The sequence below is a fragment of the Nyctereutes procyonoides genome, unplaced genomic scaffold, assembly GCF_905146905.1.
Source record: "Nyctereutes procyonoides isolate TBG_1078 unplaced genomic scaffold, NYPRO_anot_genome, whole genome shotgun sequence".
Lineage (NCBI taxonomy): Eukaryota > Metazoa > Chordata > Mammalia > Carnivora > Canidae > Nyctereutes > Nyctereutes procyonoides.
Window position 1 is genome coordinate 45,162,224 of NW_026575140.1, and position 22,106 is coordinate 45,184,329.

The following is a 22,106-nucleotide window of genomic DNA, read 5'->3' on the forward strand; positions in this document are numbered from 1 at the left end:
AGGAGTTTGAATCCTTTCTGTTATGGTTGACCGACTTCCCTCTAAGGCGGGCATGGGGTTCATCTTTTCCTAGGTCATCATCTGCTCTTATTCAGTCCTTCAGATGTTCAGCCAGAGTATGCGACATATGTGAATGATTTTATAAAGGTGGAAGTCCTCACACCTTAGAGGAAAATTAATGTCTCCCTTATTCACTGAAGTCTTCCTGTGAATCATTCCTTAACTGCCACTCTCACTGCCTAGCCCTAGTTCTGCTTTGTCAATTTTTTTGTGAGATCAGGCTGGCCCTGGTGGCAGTCATTGCTGGTGCAGACTTTTCACAACATCCGTACACTTCAAACAACACCATATTCTTTTCACTTCCATGTGCCTTTTGAAGTATAGAAGCTGCATGTCAGTCTATTTCTAAATGGAATTTTAGGTAACAATGATCTGCCTTAGAACTTGAGACATTTTTTGGATTCCCTTGCCTGTACATCTCATTTGCATGCCCTTAGGAACAAAGTACACACACACACAGACACACACACTCAGACATAAACTGTCTTGTACACCTGAGTGCACACGTGTATGTGCATTTACACCTCCCCCTTGTCCCCACGTGCAATGCTTGACTTTGGACTCTGTACTTTACCGGGCAGCATTTTTCCGTGTTGTTACCTCCATTTCTGTTCTGCAGAGCTTTGGCTTTCAGAAGTGACTTTGCATCTAACTAACAGACTGGCTGCTGTGGGCAACCCTTGAACAATGAGCTTAAACAGAAGAATGAGGGTAATGTTTATTGGAATAAAGATTAGCCTTTAAATTCCTCAGGGGAATGAACCAAATCCAATGTTTTCCTGTTAGCTGACATTTTTTTATATTGATGCTGTTTTGGATCTTCTGGAGAAGGGAGAAAAAAAAAGAAACTTCAGCAAATCAGCTTTTTCATTCAGAAATGGAATTCGGGGGGCTGTTTTAGCTAGGCTTTTTGACAGTCCCTGATTTAATGTTTTCACTGTGTTGAGAGCAGTAGCTTTATAAATCTTGTGAAAATCTGAGCGATGGAGGGTGTTGTTGAGAGGGAAACAGAGTGCAATTATTTAAATAATCGTAGGCCAATAAGCATTTGGTAGGTGGAGTTACTGTTGTGTGCATTACAGGGCAAGATAATTCTGAATGAAGACTTTAAATATCACACATGCTGGACGGGCTCTAGTTCTGCTTTTTGTGCAAACAAAACAAGAGACTAGGTGACTACGTTTTGCCGACTATCCATTAGTGAATGCAGCTTGTTTGATAAGATTTAAAAAAAAATACATGTAAAGGATTTATCAGAAGCCCTTATGAATATTTCATGAGTTGATATATTCAGCTGAATGAATTCAGTGAGTGTCAGTGTGTAGCTTGCAGACAAGCCTCATCCACAAGGAGGCTACTGACATAGGAAGCACTTTGGCGCATTTTCAGAGGCAAAGCCAGGCTGATAAAGCTCCTTGTGACAGCCTGACTTGCCATTCTTCGAGTATGCTGCTCTTGCTCTAAGCAGCTCATACACTGGAGCCGCAGCTTCTGAAATTAAACTGGAAAACAGTTTGCAGCCCCCTAACCTGCAGCTGTGTCTCTGCTATGTTTGAGGTTTTTGTTTTGGTTGGTGAAAGCAGGCGCTCCATATAAGACATGACAGCCAAAGAGTCTTCAAAAGAACTTACTGCTTCCGAATCTGAGGTTTGCATAAAGACTTTCAAGGAGCAAATGCATTTAGAACTCGAGCTTCCAAGACTACCGGGAAACAGACCTACATCACCTAAAATTTCTCCACGCAGTTCACCAAGGAACTCACCATGCTTTTTCAGAAAGTTGCTGGTGAATAAAAGCATCCGGCAACGTCGGCGCTTCACTGTGGCTCATACATGGTAAGACGGGACTTGGAGGTGTCTATAGTGCTTTTCATTAGCGGCCGTGATTCAGAAATGTAGAAAACAGAACATTTGAATTTTGTTCATAATGCATAACACGAGTGTGAAATGAATGGAGAGCGGGTCCGCCGAAGAATACATAGCGCACCGTGTATTAAATTATCATTGTGCTGCCAAGCTGTTTCCAGATAAAATACGCCTTTAACTGTAGGGGGCCTTTAAAATTACTGCTTAGAAAGAATACCTAGCCGATTCTAGGTAAATTAAATACCGAAGGAGTTGTACACATTCAGTTTTTTGTTTAATCTATGCTGAGGTGATAGCTGACTATTTTGGGGGTGCTTTGTGGATGTTGTTGATGATTTTTTTTTAGTAGTAGATTTTTTGGTACAAGAATTACTATTTTAATCTTAGTTCTAATTTATGTCTTAAGACAATGCATCAGGTTAAACTTCATTATTGCATTGCCATGTTGGTAGTGTAGAAACTAGTGGGGTTTTGATTTATTGACTTTACTTAGGGCAAGGCAGAACAAAGTTCCCACTTCTGAAATGGCATGGTTAATTAGACTTATTTGGATTCAAATTGCTGTTGTCTTTAAGAGCCTCTTGTAAAAAAAAAAAAAGTAACTCAAATTTATAGGCAGTGATAAATTCCAATTTATTTATGGATACCAAGTAAATAAATTCAAGAACTTTCTGTAAAAATTGCACTGAGTCTGCCACCTTTAACATATATGTTATATGCAATAGGGTAGCTTCCTTAAATCAGTATGATCATGAAATGTAAGAAAAAAGCACAGTAGAAAGTAGATGAACTTTTATCATCTATGCTAGGGCATTTCAGATTTCTCTGAAGGATGTATTTTCTTTCAGATTAAGATAATCTTCAAAACTGGATATCTGTATAGTTTTTATTTCATAAGGACCATAGCAATAAAGGGAGCTAGTACTTCTTATAGGCAAGTCTAACACTGATTTTGTGACTGCATGTTAGGTTGCCAACCAACATCATAAACAGAGGATATCTGAGTTTGCACATTAATATTTACTTAAATTCTGTTTTCCACTCATCTGAAATGTTTGTCTCATCCACTGAATTTACATTGGTAAATTCAACTTACTCCTAGAAATATGTAGCTTGCTTTTGCTGGGTACCACATGTTTAGCTAAAACATACTTTACCTAGCTAAAAATGATATGGTTATTTGTGTTTTCTGAAAATAGATTGTAGTTCTTATAATTGTTTTATTGGAGTTTTTTTTAGGTCATCTTTTTGATGTATTAAATCTTAATTATAGTCTCATATGTGGAATGCACATGATTAGTTTTTTAAAAACTACCAATGCAGCATAGGTATAAAGAAATTTATGTATAAGTATGAACTGAAGAACTCCTTTCTCTGGTGGTTTACTCCTGTTATTATTAGTGTGTATTTTCATATAGTTTGCTAAGTAGTATATAATTGAAGGAGAAGGGATGTGGTATAATTAATTCTTTTAGAAAGAACTAAGATGGAAAATGAACAATTAACTAATAGACTTATATGTTTTAATACTTGTGTTAATATCAAACCATTGTTTTGACCAGAAGGACATTTAATCTTAGTAAGCTAGTTTTCAGGTAATGGGAAATCCTCCTAAAACTTTGGTAATATTTTCCTTATTGTAGAGTTTCTGAATATAATAATGTGACCTTTCTTTTACTTGGAATAGATTTTTGATGTTTTAGGAACATAGGCTATAAATGCTGGATTTTTTTTCTCTTCAAAAGATCCCAAATTTTAAAGTGATTAAAGACCCAGTTTCACTCATGCATTATACAAATTTTCTAACAGCAAGTTACAAAGAAGAACAATTAAATGATATTTAAGGTAACTTATGCTATTGGAGTGATCTTCTAGATGGGTTAAAACAAAAATTTCTACAAATTGTCAAAAAAAAAAAAAGCCCACAAAACATATGACTTAGTTATAATACACCATAATATAGGTTTAAAGAATCCATTAGTCACCAAACTTATAAAATGACTTTAGTTATGACCATGATTCATTTCCACCCTTTTTCTCCCTCCCAACTCACATACTTCACTTCTTATCATTCTTAGTAATGCTCTATCAGTTTGTTTTCAGGTCTTGATTAAGTCCATATTTACATTTATTTCTATTGTTTTATTTTGGTGTATGTTTAGTATTTTTCAAACTTATTTTCATGAAACATTCCATGAAAATTTCCTTTTAGAAAATATACACCTTATGTATTTGAATGACTTTTTCACTTATCTTAAAAGTTATGGTTTTTTTAGCATCATATCTAATAGTTACATGAGTAAATAAGAGCATAAGTACTTTATTTTTGCCTCTGTCATGATGAAATGTAACCATCCTTTCACGATCAACGATTGGTATTTTCCAAACCATGCATTTAAGTTAGAAATTCCAAGATATGCACTTAGAAGTCTCTAAAAACATGTTATTACTTTACAGTAGACAGTAAGCTTCTTTTAAGAAGACTGGATTGTTTTGATTCCAGCATTGAAATTAAAGTAATTTTCATGATGAGGCTAAACAATGCAGAAGATGCAGTTTATGTCCAAACCCACTGAACAATTTTTTTTATCTTTAGTTATTTGTAGATTTCATATTTTGGTCAGATGAACGTGTAATTCTGGTTTTGAAAGCCCAAGTTATGAAGTGTGAGCTAATGGCAGAAAATTTAAGAAGCACTTGTGAAATATTGACTCTGGGCTTATTTTTAAAATATCTGAAAACAAAAGTAGATATTTGGTGTATTGTCACTAATCAGAATATTTAAACAATCCTAAATCTGGAAGGAATTTGAGTGATTATCTCATTGCTTCCTTTTACCCTTGGGCAGACCACAATTACTCCATCTTTGACATATGGAAATCTGCCCTATTTTTTATGACTCTGGAGAAAATAGTTCTCTAGCCCCATTTGGTATACAATCTCAATACTTGATAGCCCAGGGATTGGAAAATTCTTCTGGATGATTAATCTATATATAACATATAATATTTATAATCTGGCTTTTGGTCCTCAGTGAACACCAAGAAAAGGTTTATAAGAACTTGCCTAAATCCAAAGATTATTAACTGGTCCTATAAAAACTTTTTTTTTTAATACCCTCAACATATAGAATTGAGCACTGCTGTGAACAAGAAGAAATTCTGATTCAACCTGTGTGGATTCCAACACCTACCATATTTTAAGCTCTTTTCTAGAATGTTCACATGTATTATCTCATTTAAGTTTCATTTAGAGTATAAGAGTACTCTAAATTCATGTTCTCTTCAAGATTACATGTTGCAGATATAAAAAAAAATGTTCTGAATTGCTTTAGCTTCTTCCATGCATCTACTCTGTTAACCATTAATTTGATTCTGAATCACCATCTTAAATTTCCAAATTTTCCCTGGAGTTCTGAAACCCAGTAGTAGATGCCATACTCATTGTTAGATGATATGAGAAAATACAGATTAAAAAACACATCTTACATTGCAAAGTGTCAATGAAATGTTTAGGGAGTTGGAAAATTAATGCTGGAGTCCTTAGGTCAACATATTATTTATCCCTAACCCCAAAGGGTGACAACTTCAGAGGTGTAATTTCTTCTACCTGGCTCTGTGGCCTGCTTTTTCCTGACTGGCACCTGCCACAGTGTCCAACTTCTTCAAGTTTCTTCCATTGCTAATTTTCTAACTGCAGTCAGTGGTTCTCCTCTACAATCAGCAGAGTGCTCTGTGAAGAGTTACTGGTGATGGCCTTCACTGTATCCCGGGCTCCCCAAACACCTCTCCCTATGCTCTCCTCTTGAAGAGCAAATGTATTGGTGAACACCACACTCTGTCCATCTATTCATGCTCACCTGTGGGAATATGCCTGGCCAAGGAATGAAGTTCTTTCGATTGGAGTTAGTATTAGAAAAAAAGACTTGTGTTTTTCTTCCTTTCCCCCATTTAGTTCTACCTATATCTTGGGAATCTTTCTCATTTCCATGAAGGTTCATGAAATATGTACTTTTGTGCCTAATAATTGAATGCAAATGTATTAAAAGATGTAGTTCATAGTCTACAGGAACTTATAGCAGACAATACAAAACTGGAATGACTAGGGGAAGAGTAAAAATAGACCAATGAATATAGTATATGCTTGACTTTTCTCTAAATTTTAGGCACAGTGTAGGCATAAACTTAGGTGATTTAGGGCTAGTTTCTTAGCGAAGCCTACAAAATCTGTACCTTGTATTCTTCAATTTACTTGAAATATTTCCTGGCAACATTGGAAAAGTTTTGAGAAATATCAATGTCTTTCCATATTTACTGATTGAACAGTTGATTGAACAAAACATTTATTGAGAGACTACTGTGCTCCAGGCCCTACTCTGGGTTTAGGAGATAAAAACCGAGAAAGATAGAGCCCTTGCCTTCAAAGAACCCATATACTGCCTGGCAAACAAACTTATATATTAATAATTAATCAATGATGTGTAAATAATGCTATTGAAGAATGATGCTTCAATTTGTCATGAAAGCACAGGAGAAATAAAAAAGTGAGTCAATGTGTTAGAAAAGGTTTAGAGAAGAGGTGATATTTATGTGGAGTCTTGAAAAATGAGTAGGCATTTTCTGGGAGTAGAGTAGGCAGGCTTTTTTTTTTTTTTGTCAGAGAATAATAATAATAGGAAATTCCATTAACCCATAACAGTAATAATAGCTCACATTTATTTAGCACTTGTAATGTATGTTACATTATTCTCAATTTCTATACTTATTTAGTCCCATGAAAACCCATAAGTTATGAGGTATACAGTATTACTAATTCCATTTAATAGAGAAAGAAGTGATGCATAGGGAGGATAAGTAATTTTCTCAGGGTTACACAGCAAATAAGGGGCTGAGCTGGGATTTGATTCAGAGCATAGGGGAAAGTGAGCAAAGTTTACTGAATTCACAGCATAAGATGCAATGTAGCAAAGATAGGAAGTAAAACTGTGCCTGTAGAGTGGAGCCATACTTTAGAGATTTCACTATCATAAATAAGACTTGGGGCTTTATTCCATCATCAGTGGGACCCACTGCAAGATAGTGAGAAAAGGATTGCCATAAATAGCCTTTACTCTGGTAAGAGACTGGTCAGGCATTGTGAAGAATGGTTTGGTGGATGAGGAGATTAGAAGTAAAGGGAAAAAAGGAGAATGTGCATTTGAGGCCAATGACTTCTAATTATTGTGTATATCCCATAACATTGAAAACTGTGCTTATGACATTCTTTAGGACTTAACAAATTACTGTTTATGGAAAATGGTAGGAAAGTATGTAAATTTGGTATCCTCTCACATTTATCATCTACATTATGATGCTATGCATAGTATTAGCTGATGTGCACTATCTCCAAATGTATCAAAGAATCATAGCAAAGGTGCTTGGGGGGATGGTGCATCTGGAAAAACGCTAGTGCTCAGTCTTAATTTACTAGACGTGCTTATGTTACATTTTATGTGTATCCTAGAGGCTTTTCTTTTTGTTGTTGTTGTTTTTGTTTTTTACAGAAATTATCTTAGTGTATGGACTGAACTGAAGTTGGTAGAAATCTGTGCCTCATATTTGCTTTAATTAGAGCAAGCATTTTCTCAGTAATGCAAGTCTATAAATGGTGTTTTCCTAGCCTTTGTCCGTAAGTCTTCAATATATTGAATTTTAAAAATACTTACTGTAAAAATGGCTTCGTAAAGTAATGATGACAACTCCCAAGACACATGCTGGAAGGTGGTCTGGCAAGTGTGCCTGCTGTCCAACTGCTAAAGTTTATCCCCCCTTTGTGAAATCCCATTTGCTTTCTTTTCCCATTTTCCCCTCTTTGGTGGTCTCCTAGTTTTTCTCCTTGAATGTTTATAGATGCTTTCTTCTCTAACATCACTGTTAAGATACCAGCAACATTATGCTTAATGCATTTAAATGATTCTCAAGAAATAATCCAAAATGTTTACCATGGTTTACAAGGCCCAAGATTATCCGGCTCCAGGCTACCTGTGACCTCATCTGCTATTCTCCTGCCAGGTTAGCCTCCTTTCTGTTCTTCACCAAACCTAGTATGCATGTTTCTACTCCTGGGCCTTTGCACTTGGTGTTCTTCTGCCTGGAAGGGGAGAGCCTTAGATGTTGATATGGCCCATTCTCTTGCTTCTGTTTAGGTTTCTTTTAAAATCTCACCTGCTCAAGAAGGCTTCTCTGACCCCTCCACATAATAAATACATACATACATACATACATACATACATACATACATACTTTACTTCCTTGTCCATTACTCTGCTTTATTTTTCTTCTTGGCACTTGCCATTACCAGAGAATATTCACCAGAAAAGACATGCTTGTTTGTCATATTGGTTTTTTTTTCCTCTGTTATCTGTCAACCCTTCTAAATTACAGGAGGACAGGAATTTTGTCTTTACTACATCCTAGGCACCTACAAGCAAGGCTGGTACTTCATAAATATTTGTTGGAAAAATAAAAGAAAATGTCTCTGATCCCTGTGTCTTGCCTTGTCTTTCCTTTGGCCTGATAGAAGAGAAAAGGAAGCTTAGCTAATACTCATTGGGCAAGCATTCCATCTATCTCTTAAAGTTGTGTTCCCTTTCTGCCAGTAGGGCTACTCCACCTTGCTAACTGTTTTGTACTCTATGATGTTGCAGATACAGGTTTAATTACAACATCTCACTAGAGGCTAAATATTTTACATGGTAGCCTATTTAATTAAGCCACTTTGTACAAATCATACCACCTAGCCTGTAGTGCTGTAAGGTAAATATTTGTCCAGAGCACTGTACAATTATTTATTTGGTTGTTCTTCATGCACCAAATAGCACAGTTGGTGCTTCAGCTCAGGAAAGTTCTACATATCTCTTATTAACTGTCTGGGTGGAAGTGTTGTACAGAGGAATCTATTTGTTATTTGGCCTTTAAAATGTTTGCATATTATACAGTAAAATGTTTGATTATCACTGTTTTTCCACTGATGCAACACCTAAAATGCAGAGTGAGGAAATTGTGAATTAATAACCCTTGTTCTTTAGAAAAGACATCAGCAGGAGTGAAAATTTTCACTTGGCACTGTCTCATTTTTTTTGTACTTTGAGGGTGAGACCTCTGTTGCTCCCAGTAATTTGTCTGACACAGATATGTTTCAATCTCATCGTGTACTTTAAGTTGAAAAAAAAAAAGTAATTTGTTGACCATCTCAGATTACTTCTTGCTAGAACTAAGGCATTTTCTCTGTGAGAGAGAATAAGAATGATTGCTTCTCTAGACCTTTTGTGGAAAAGAACACAAATCACGTGGCATGCTCTCCAGACCCACTTGTCCTATACCCCTCACAATTCAGGCTTACTGTGAATTACACAGATTGGAAATAAAGGGGGAGAGATAGTATGGCTTCAACAAAACTGCTTTTTCTTTTAAAGATTTTATTTATTTATTTATGAGAGACAGAGAGAGGCAGAGACATAGACAGAGGGAGAAGCAGGCTCCCTGCAAGGAGAGCCCAATGTGGGACTTGATCCCAGATCCCGGAATCATGCCCTGAGCCGAAGGCAGATGCTCAAGAACTAAGCCACCCAGGCATCCCAAGAAAACTGCTTTCAAACTGCATTTTTAAACACATCAGTCTGCTAGGAACTATTTTGGGTATTCCTTGAAAAATAGGGTGCTGATGATCTTTTTCCTGGTCCCAGGTGGACAAAACAATGTGGATAACTAGAGCCTTGGAGAACTTTGGAGGAGTCTCACATAGATTCCATAATATCCAAGTACTTGAAAACCACCAGTTTAAGAGATTAATGAATTGAGAGAGAGAAAAAAATTTCTGTGTGCCTGTGTTTGGTAAAGTCATAGAAATTTTCAGACAATTTATAAAATTAAAATTATATGAATTTAAAATATCCAGGAATGGCAGCAGGACAGATGGGGAAGGTGAAAGTGTCTAGGTCAAGGAGAGGTCACTGGGAATGAAGATTTTTTTAAAAAAGATTTTATTTATTTATTTGAGAGAGAGCGAGCAGGGGAGAAGCAGAAGGGGAGGGAAAGGAATAGGGAAAGAATCCCAAGCAGACTCCCTACTGAGCATTGAGCCTGACATGGGGCTTGATGCCAAGGTTTGTTCCCAGTACCGTGGGATCATGACTTTGGCTGAAATCAAGAGAAGAAGACACTTAACTGACTGAGCCATCCAGGCTACCCTGGGAGTGAATATTTCCAACTTCAAAAAGGTGAAAGAGTAATACAATGAATACTCTTTAGCTAGGTTTACTAATTAGTAATGTTTTCCTACGTTTACTCTATCTCTGTTTCTCTCTCCATATCTAAAACAATGTGTGCGTTTTCTTTAGTTTGAAGAGAGCACATTTAGATGGGGAACAGTAGTTTGGGGATCAAAGGAGACTCATATTTATTTTCAAAATATGGAATTATATTTCCACTCCATCAGCATGTTCTCATATCACAATTTGAGTTTAATTCTTAATAGTCTACTAGCATACTGACAAGTTATAAATAAGTTGTGTCCTCCTTTTTAAAGTCAACCATTGGAACAGTTACAGTGGAGGGTAAGAGGCATCTATAATAGTTTATGACTTTTCCTGGTGATAAATTGTTTATTTTTAGGTGCTTGAAACAATTTCTAGGAGGATGGATGTCTGGTATTTAAATTTTCTTTCCCCAAGAAGAGATACTTCTTTTTCTAAAACTTTAAAACTTGTATCACTAGAATGGAACATTATATAATGTCTTTATATACTACACATGAGGTCCCATCACTGTATAATTTTGATGTTATCTTGAATTATTTTACTATTAATCTTCTTTTTATGTTACATTGTCCCTAGTCAGGAAAGCTAGTTGGTTTCAGTATTTTCTCTTGACTTACTGTTGAAATTTTATCTATTAATTGTACTGGACCTGAGTTCCTTCATTTGTAAAAAGAAGAAAATAGCCTTATGTTTAAATACTTTCAAATGTTAATTTAAAAAACATATCTATCTGGCTTGCTATCCATCTTCTAAGTGTATTAAAGTACTTTAACACAGTATTTCATGCATCATAAATCACATAATAGATGCTACAGTTTAATTATATAACTTTCCAAATCTCTAAACATACTCAGACATTAACATTATTGTCAGCTTTGGTAAAGCAGGAATTATTTTTCATTATTTGAAAAACATCACTGGGTATGGACTGTGCTGATTGAGAGTCAAAATGCATGTGAATTTGCAAAGAAGTAATTTTATAGTATCCACAGTGTGACCATTTTATATACAAAAGAAACAAAATATCATTTGTTATCATGTGATAATCACATTCTAATAAACCGTGCATAATTATGCTGATATGTGCATGAGAAGACCCAGTGCGAATAGCTTACATCCACTAAGAAACTTTATGGCCTTGTTTCACTGCTATTTTCAATATATTTTGAAAAGTAATTTGTCATTGTCCACTGTGTGAAAGAGATAGGAAGAGAACCACACTGAAGTAATTCCATCCATTTGACCAATCAGCTTGAAAGCAAAGGCCAAAAAACAGAACAAAACAAAACACCAAACCCAAAAAACCCATAAGAAGATGCCTTATTTCAAGATCCCACTTATAAAAAGCCAATATGGATTCAGTGAACAAATGCCTTGGAAAAATTCCAGTGTCATCAAAAACTCACTTATTTCAAAATGTCTCCTTGCTACTCTCTCTGTTCCTCCACAAATTAATAAGTTCAGACTGTTTGTTACAGTATGGAAGGTCTTAGAGTACTTCTGTGGCTTATTTGGGCCACAATTACCTCAGCAGTTTATATAGGAAACCTCTCTCATCATCAGAACTATTTGTCTCCTCACGAAAGGTCATCCAACTCTCTCTTGCTGGTACCTTAGAGGTGCCCATGACTTCCCTCTGAGATATTACCATTAAAATCCAGATGCAAATTTTAACTTTATGGGGATAATTATGCCCTTTCTCTTCACCTATCAGCTTTCTCTGCCAGATCTGTGCTCACTCAGGAACCAGAGTTGTGCCTCTAACATGTTCATGTTTACCAAAATAACAAAGGGACTGTAGGAAGCTGGGTGATCTGGTGCAGATCATAGCATTTGAATCCCAACTCCACCTTTTATCAGACACTAGGTTTTATTTATTTATTTTATTTTAAATTTTTATTTAAATTCAATTAATTAACATATAATATATTATTGGTTTCAGAGGTAGAGGTCAGTGATTCATCAGTCTTATATAATACCCAGTGTTCATTACTCACGTGTCCACCTTAATGTTCATCACCTAGTTACTCCATCCCCCATCCCTTCCCCTCCAGCAACTCTCAATTTGTTTCCTATGATTAAGAGTCTCTTTGGGTTTGTCTCCCTCTCTGATTTCATTTTGTTTTATTTATTTAATTAATTAATTAATAAAATTTTTTTCCAGGCACTAGGTTTTAGACAAACCATTTAACTTAGATTGGTTCCTCTTTCTGCATCTGCAAAATTAGAAAAATGCTTCTTATATTTCAAGTGGCAGACAGACACATGAGAAAAGGCTCAGCATCACTCGGCGTCAGGGAAATATAGATCAAAACCACTGAGATACCACCTCATACCAGTCAAAATGGCTAAAATTCACAAATCAGGAAACAACAAATGTTGGCAAGGATGTGGAGAAAGGGGAACACTCTTACACTGTTGGTGGGAATACAAGCTGGTATAGCCATTCTGGAAAATACTATGGAGGTTCCTCAAAAGTTAAACATAGAGCTACCCTGTGACCCAGCAATTGAACTACTAGGTATTTACCCAGAGGTTACAAATGTAGTGATCCAAAGGGGCACCTGCATCCCAATGTTTAGTAGTATTGTTCACCATAGCCAAACTATGAAAAGAGCTGAGATGTCCATCGCCAGATGAATGGATAAAGAAGATGTGGTATATATGTCTATATACAATGAAATACTATTCATCCATCAAAAAAATGAAATCTTACCATTTGTAACAATGTGGATAGAACTAGAGGGTATTATGCTAAGTGAAATAAGTCAATCAGAGAAAGAATATTGTCTGATCTCACTCATATGTGGAATTTAAGAAATAAAACAGGATCATAGGGGAAGGGAGGGAAAAATAAAATGAGGAAAAATCAGAGAGGGAGACAAACCATGAGAGACTCTAACTATGGGAAAGAAACTGAGGGTTGCTGGAGGGGAAGTGGGCGGAAGATGGGGTAATGGGTGATGGGCAGGAGGGCATGTGATGTAATGAGCCCTGGGTGTTATATATAACTGATGAATCACTGACTTCTACATCTGAAACTAATAATACACTATATGTTAATTGAATTTAAATAAAATTAAATTAAAAAAATACTACTTGTATCTCATTAGGCCACTATGGAGATTAAATGAATGTGTATACAGTGCTTAGCACAATCCTTGGCCAATAACAGGTAATCAGCAGACATTAATTCATTAGTGTATCCATAGCTTAGGATTCCATAGAAAAATCTATAACATATATCATAATATAAATTAATTACATATTTTATTGACATGGTTTAATTACATAAGTCTTTATTAAGCAACTTGTGCATATTCGTTCTTTTTAGACTATTTGATTTCATCGGATGGTTTCCTAGGATTGTACTTTATCTTAAAACCCATGTTAACTAGTCTTTCCCCAGTAAGATAAAATTTAAAATGAAAGAGAAATCACCATGCTTATGGGGCTTAATCACTTTCATTCCTCTCAAAGACAACTGCAAACGACTTTTCCACACAATGATCTGTATTCTTTAAGATTTCAGTAACCTTCTTGAATTCAGTACTTGCCTCCCTTAGTGAAACTGGTTGCCAGTGAAACACTAAGTTAATTTAAATATATTTCTACTAAATTAAAAAAAAATGGTTCTTTTTCAAGGACCAGAATATCCGTGAAGTTGTTTTCCCTAGCCAGTAGAATTTAACTTCCTAGTTATTTGTTTATGGAAGAGAGTTTATTCATGAGAAGCAATGGGAAAAGAGCTTAGGATCTAGAGTCAAAGAATCTAGACGTGTATCCTGGCGCCACTACTTACAAATTTTTCTTGTTTTGTTTTATTTCTGAGTGGGGCAGAGCAAGGCCTTTAACCTTTTGTCACCTTAAGTTCCTCATCAGTAAAAGTAGAAATAAAACAATTCTTTCCCTACTCACATGTGAATTAATTTACAAAAGAATTGATTAGAATTGTTGAAAAACACAAAGAGTTGGAAGTTCTTTGCTGGAAGAAGAACAAAGATAAGATTATAGGACAGAAAGTCATGCTAAACTGTTGCTACAGATTACAAAGCAAAGTCACTGGCTTACATGTTGCAGGTGTATTTGGGTTGTATGTAAAAAAGCATCCTGTTAGTAAACATTATTAAACACCACAAACATTGTCCTGAGAATGCTTTATTTCATACAAAGGAGAGGAGTTTCTGTTCAGTGGGACCACTTATGTGAGAGACTGTGATGGAGACAGGGGCTAGGCTAAATGGTAACTTTGGATCTTAACTGCCCCTGAGGGTCCTTACATCATTTTAGGTGCTTCCAGCAGAAATACAATAGAAAGCTCATATAACCAATATTCAGTACAGTGAAAGTTGTGTTTAATATTTAGCCAGATGACTTTACAGCACTTAGATAAAATTGCTCTTTATTTCTTCATCATTTCAAGAATATGTAGGGATGAAAACAGAAATAAAGGTTATTGCTTTTCTTTTGACACAGACTTCCTTCTCACATTATCATTGATCAGGTCAAGTCTGTCTCCTAGCAATTGAAAGTCAGTAAAAGGTTATATCTGTAAGGCAGGTGTTTTTATTAAAATGAATTCGCACATCATTGAAAAATCGGCTACCCCAATAAACTCACAGCTTTGCAACAATGCAAAAATAAAGTTAAATGATTTGGGGCTTCACAGGGATCGTGCCAAGTTTTTGGTTCTGTCTAAATTAATAAAATAAGATTTTTAGGACCTTATCTGGCAATTATAGACTAAATTAAGCAACTGCTTCATCAAAATAAAGATTTGCAGAGTCTAATATGAAAGAACTATCTTTATAAACACAGTACTCGCTTGGGATACAAAGGATTTGAGTTTTAATGCGAGCTGCATCCCAAATGACCTGTGAACACATACATTGTATATTTGCTGCTGGTAGCTTTTTTTATCAAGTGGAATTAATAATTACCTGCTCTACCATCCATATCTCGTGCATTATGGTATGAATATTGAATACAAGTTGCTATAGAGTGCTTTGGTTTTCTGCAAAGTAACGTGGCAGAGACATTGAGAAGAATAAAAAGGCTTCTAAAAGATCTAGGCATAAAAGATTTTTTTAAAATGTGACTCAGCTTTAAGATGCATTAATGAATTTTATATATTATGTGAACCCTAAAAATGGTTTTGCCAAGTACTTGGTACTCGGATAGTTTAGATGTTTATGTTTAGAGCTTCTTAAAGCATTGCCGTATTTGTGTATGTCAGTACTTTTTCAATGGCTAGACATTTTTCAATGGCTAGATAGACATCACTTACTGAATTAATTCTGATGTATGCCTTGCATTTTTATTTTTGTATCAATTCCAATAAACAAATGTTTATTATTGGATAAGGCAAACATGATAACAGTTTGCCATTAAGGAGTTTTAATCTAGCCAAGGAGAGTATATAATCACTTGGCATGTGCAATAACTTTTTTTGGATAGATATGTGTTAAAAGGATACAGGTATAAAATATAGTACTCTCACTGCTAACAAGTGGTGCCAATCTGATTATGAAACTGAAGGCTTACAGAGCAATGATGCTGTTCCTCTTTCCAAATGTCTGTGAACCTTGACTTTGCCCCTATTAAGATTATTTATTTATTTATTTATTTATTTATTTATTTATTTATTTTGAGCAATTAATCACTAGTGAGCTATACTTGGGAACTGGTGTACCAGCAAGTAGTTTACTGGTATGAACAAGATGGAAGTATGCTCTAAGAGAGAAATAAGATAGCAATAATTAAGAATTTTTTTGCATAAAGAATAATATTACATACATATTATATCATCTAATCCTTATCTCCATTTACTGATGAGGAAACTGAGATTCAGAAAGATCAACTGATTGATCAGCTGTAAGCCAGCTATGAGAGGGTAAGCCAAGAAGTAGCCAATGTGTTCTGATTTATACAGTGTTTATATGGACAAGTTCCCTAGATTCAGTGGCACTCCTCCACTCCATTTCCTTCTCTGCCTCCAACTCTAAACACCTATGGGAAAACGCCCAGGGTTCTCATTCTCTCATGTCTCCTTATTAAAAGCTTTCTCACAGTGATGAACTGACAAATTCATTTGCACTTAAGCATAATTGACTCACGGGGTTTCATATGTTATTCCATTTTATGGAAATAAACATTAAACCAGAAGAATTAATTTCTGCTTGTAGAATTTTGCACATTGGAGAGCAGAGTCAAAGGGAAGTATTTGGGGGAACAAAAGGGCATTTTCATTTCTTTCAAGGCATGAGACCTAGATGACAAGCTGAATGTCCCAGGCATGGAATTGTATTTGCAAACCTTTCATTCATTTACCACGTTTACTGCCCACGTGTTCTGTGCCCATGTTTCCTGCCTTCCTTCCTGTTTCTATGGATCTATTTTCTGTGTTTATGGTTGAAGCCAACCCTTACATGGTGCAGTACATTGCATTTTATCTCCCTCACCCTGTAAGGCTTTGCTTTTGCAGTGCCTCTGCTCTGTCCTGCATCGTCAATTTTCTACCCTATTAGAGTATATCTATCAGTGTGCAAACAAGCCATAGTTCTATTCATATCTGTATGCCAATGACTTCCAAATTTATATCTCTAGCCAGACTTCTCTGAAGTTCAGACTGATGTATCTATCCAACAGCCATCTTGACAGCTAAATCTTCGCACATCTAAAACTGACATCATGATTCTCAACCCTCTTCCCCCTTTGTTGTGATCTATTTTCTATCTCACAAAATTGCAATTCCATTTTTCTAATTGCTCGGGCAAGAAACCTTAAATTTCTTAATTTTTTCCCCTGAGGTGTCTATATTTTTACTGCACATGAGACAAACTTATTTTTGTTCCTCTTTACCATTGGGATATAGACAGAGGGTGATACAGCATCTGAAATTGTAGTGTATAAAAAAACCTGCACACATACCATTTGTCAAACAATTAGGATATTTCTAAAGTGTCAACAGACGTACAATAGAAATTAGCAAAAAAGGAAAGATAATCCAACATTTTTGGTTTTTGGTATAAACACAGAACTTATATATGGTTTTCTAGGTTATAATAATTACAACCTGTTCCTTCTAGGGACTCAGCTAAGGAACTCATTGTTAGTTGAGATCTAGAATTTATAATTGTTTCCTTTTTCATATTGTAATAATGATAAGTATCAGCAGTTATCATCACTTTTTGCTGTGATCCAAGTGCTGTTTTTTTGAACTTCCATGCCAGATTTTTTATCCAAGTTTTTACCAGTTGGGACCTCTTAAGGGTTGTTTAGCTTTCAATGAAAGACAATCTTTTAAGGAGTTTATGTCCTAAATATTTTCTGGTTTTGCCGTAGCACACATCAGATACAGTTATTGTGTTTGGATTGGGATTTTCATTTTTAACATGTTCTCAAATTCTTGAGACATTTAATGTTTCCATCTGGCCCTCATAAAAAAATTCACATTTGTAATGCAGCTCAGAGAGCATCATTATAATTCCATCCATGACTCTAGTTTGATAGAGTAGATACTTTTTTAACTTTGGATTTTGTTTTTTGCTTTTCCCCCCTTCTTTTAATCCTAAGAATAACACTTGATTTTAATGGTGCATTTCTCTCTGAAAACAATCACAATGTGTATACCATGACAACAAGCTCACTCCTCACTTCTGGACAGTTTGAAGCTGCTAGAGTAGGAGAAGTTACCACACTGTGAGTCTGGTACAAGAAACTTAGCAGTCATCATTCTTTCTCTTCATTAAACAATCTGTTCTCAGTCATCACAGATGGAGGGGATATTTTCAAGGACTTGAATATTTTCTTGAAATAACCAAACAAAGCATGTTAAATAGTAGGTTCTAGGGCACAGTTCAAACAAATGTTCATAAATTCTAGCAGGGTCTTTTCCATTCTGTGAATTTCTTTAGTAGGTACTTATGTAACCCCACTATATGCTAGGTCATGCTCTAATATCTTCATACATATTAAATTATTTAATCTGCATAGCAACATTATAAATAAAGTGAAGTACTGTTAATATCCCCATCTTAAGGACAAGAAAAGTTAGACAAAGATGCAAAAAGATCACAGCTAGCAAGTGGCCGAACCAGAATTCAAAGTTAGTAGTCAGGCCCAGGTCTATGTTCTTAAACATCAAACTATGTTACGATTGATTGTGTTCAGCTGCCAGTTTCCAAAATATATTTTATTTTCCCAAAAATGAACTACATACTCTGTGTAACTCCCCCAGCACTATGCTTGACTTACAGTTGACACTCAATGAATATTTGCTTACCCAAGTGTTTAAGTAAAATGACTGTCTTTGACATACTTGAAATGGGTAAAACCAAAGGCAAATCACAATGGGGCCAGTGGAGAGGCTGCTCTTCATTTTGAAATGCCAGTGGGTCCTGGTATTTAGGGATAACCCATATATAAGGCCCTGCTATTCCTAAGATGATGCTTTGGATTTTGAATTTTCAAATCTGGAAGAATTCTCTTGATTTCACTCATTGCTCTTTATTGACAATTTAAAAAATTTAATAGTGGTAAAACACCCATAATTGAAATTTACCGTCTTAAGTATTTCTAAGTATACGGTTCAGTGGTGTTGAGTGCATTCACATTGTAATGCTTCTCCACTGTAACTGCCTTTAGTAGAGGGAAGAGTACAGATATTAGAGATATAAATAATTTTTTAGGCACAGTTGTGAATAGACAATATCAAGTGCAATCCAGTCAGAGGAAAAAGGCAAAGAGTGTCTAAAAGGAAAACAGGATGAAATGTAATGGCCAAGAGATACTGTGTTAGAGAAATAAGAAATATAGGATATCATAAGAGATAATGAAATAATAACTTTGTAGATTCCCTCCCTAAGCTTCCCGTATTGCATATTTTTGTGTTCTTCCAGTTTTCTGGTGGTAAAACACTTAAAACCACAAGGACTCCATTGATTGATTTGGTGTCAGAATTGAATAGATAAGGAGCACAGCAGTGCAGCTTGCTTTCAACCCCAAGTCAGACTTGGGTGTAAGGAGATTTTGAAATATTCCAAGAGGCAGAACACATAGAACAGTTATTGAAAGAGAGACGTGTAGGCTCTGTTGGATGTTCTTGCAGAGAAAAAATGCAAATGGGGTGGGAGTGGGATGGGGAGGACTAGCTAGCATAGTGAGCATTGGCTTCAAGCAAGAAGGCTGGAGGATGATCCTCAGGAATTTAGATTGTGCCCATACAAATACTTCTTTGCCTTTTTGGGATTTACATACTTGGTATCTTCCGTCAGACTGTTGAATATGAGAGCAAAGATTTGAGAGCAGGAAATGTATTGTCCTTGGATAACCAACATCTTTCATTATGTGATATATATATATATACATATATATATATGTGTGTGTGTGATATATGTATGTGTGTGTGTGTATATATATATATTTATATATATACTAAATTTATTTATTTATTTATGTATTAAAATAAGTCCGGAAAAAGGGATCCTATCCACTGGACTTAGCCTGCAATTTGTTTAATACTGATGTGTCTAAAAATAAAAACTACCTAATAAAAGGTAAACAGGTAATATGTGGTTATCATAGTCAGGATAGTGATTTAGCACTTCAATAAACTAATAATGTTTGAATTTATTCTATATGTATTCAATTCTACATGTATTCTACAATGTACTCAACATATTCAATTCAAGTAAACAACTGATTTTCTGTGGCCAAAAAATTGCATGTGGAGTCATATTGTCTTGCTAATTCAATTTACTCTATTTAAGCATAGTAAATAATGTGCAAATAGTAAATGTCTCCAGTATTTCTGTAGATTTTCTGGTTTTTAAAACTTCATTTATGACAGATCTAGAGAACTCTTTAGGAAATTATAAAAGAAGTCATTCTTTCCTGGTAGAAATCTCTACACAATCCATTTCTTGGGTTTAGAAGCTCAGATGAGAGCAACTATTTTTTTTTTAAGATTTTATTTATTTATTTATTTATTTATTTATTTATTTATTTATTTATTTATTCATGAAAGAGAGAGAGAGAGGCAGAGACACAGGCAGAGAGAGAAGCAGGCTCCATGTAGGGAGCCTGATGTGGGACTCAATCCTGGGACTCCAGGATCACCTCCTGGGCTGAAGACAGCCGCTTAACTGCTGGGCCACCCAAGTGTCCCAAGAGAACAACTACTGATTATTCCCTCTTACTATTGTGAAGTGCAGAAATGCTTAATGGAGATAATCTACTATTAGTAAGGTTAAAGAAAATTTCTTTTTCTTTTTTTTTAGATTTTTTTATTTTATTTATTCATGAGAGACACACACAGAGAGAGAGAGAGAGAGACAAGAGAGAGGCAGAGATGCAGGCAGAGGGAGAAGTAGGCTCCATGCAGGGAGCCTGACATGGGACTCGATCCCAGGACTCCGGGATCATGCCCTAGGCTGAAGGCAGGCGCTAAACCGCTGAGCCACCCAGGCTTCCCAGGTTTAAAAAAATTTCTATCCAAGAGTTCTTTCTAAGAGCCATTTACACTTCACCAATTATATGTAAACTTGCATGTGGAAATCAGAGTTACCGGATTTATTTCAGTTGTATTTTAAAACCACTTCCACATTGGCACCTGGGTACCCGGCTAGTTTTATATAGCTCTCCATAGATCATAGACTCTTCGAGGGGAAAGTTGGCTCTTACTCTTGTGACATGACCTCTTTAGCTGTTATAGTGAAGGTAAGACAAAGACTTTTGCCTAAAGAGTATGTGGTTTTGACTTTTATAAAAACAGTAGGTTCTGACCAAAGAAGTTTTATGATTTGGTACTTCAGTTTTGTGCTTTACTTTACTTGTGCAGACACAAGCAGAAATCTCACAAGACATTTCCCAGATGAGGTTCATATTCTAATATCCCTTACTGAAAATATTTGAGCACCTAGAAACTGTTTTACAGTAATAATCAACATTCTATATGATCTTCCAAATAATTCAACTTAAGGGTATGATTTGGAAATTGGTATCATATTCAAATGATACTGTATTGTAAAAGTGTCAATGGAACATAATTTTAAATTAGTGGAGAATGCTATATATCTATTATCTATCTATCTATTATCTATCTATCTATCTATCTATCTATCTATCTATCATCTATCTATCATCTGTCTATATCTCCAGTATCAGTTGAGGGCCTACTGTGTGCTAAGGAAGATACAAATGTATATAATAATAATTAAGAGGTTTTGTTATATAGACTGTGATCTATAAATAAAAACAGATGATTAAAATAAAATGCTATAGGATGTCATTAGATAATTTTATATTTTATAATGATGAAAATATCTATAAGATTGAAAACACCATTTTTAAATTTTTTGTTTCTTTTTAGAGTAATTCCATTCTTAAATTAATGGTAAGAGTTCTTACTATTTTCACATTCAAATGCATCCTGATATGATGAAATATAATTTTGATGACCTGGTTAATACTGATGAAAACTTTCAGTGGCATTGCCTCGGGCTAGTAGTCTGCCGCATATTTTATTTTGATACTATTGCAATGACAACTAAATGTATTAGTGCTTTTCCTAGCCTAGAAATCAGTAATTAAGGAACTGATACCTAATTTCTTTAAAAATAAATTTTTAGGATAAATTTACTATTCACATGGAATTATTTAAATGTCTCTTGCAAATTTATGGGATGGTCCAGCAAATACTTTATTTCTTATGTATTTTATTTTTTTAAAGATTTTATTTATTTATTCATGAGAGACACAGAGAGAGGCAGAGACATAGGCAGAGGGAGAAGTGGGCTCCCTGTGGGGAGCCTGATGCAGGATTCGCATTCCCAGGACCCCAGGATCAGGACCTGAGCCAAAGGCAGATGCACAACCACTGAGCC

The 22,106-nt window shown here is 35.4% G+C and overlaps 1 protein-coding gene across 2 annotated transcripts in view; it reads left to right on the forward strand.

The window, feature by feature from the left end:
• Positions 1–1,629: 1,629 nt before the first annotated feature.
• Positions 1,630–22,106, forward strand: part of PDE4B (phosphodiesterase 4B) — a 346,024-nt gene continuing 325,547 nt past the window's right edge. For both annotated transcript variants that reach the window (XM_055306684.1, XM_055306686.1), the window contains exon 1: positions 1,630–1,895. In XM_055306684.1, coding sequence (XP_055162659.1) covers positions 1,660–1,895 — 236 coding nt within the window. In that variant the 5' untranslated portion in view covers positions 1,630–1,659. The remainder of the gene's footprint in view (positions 1,896–22,106) is intronic.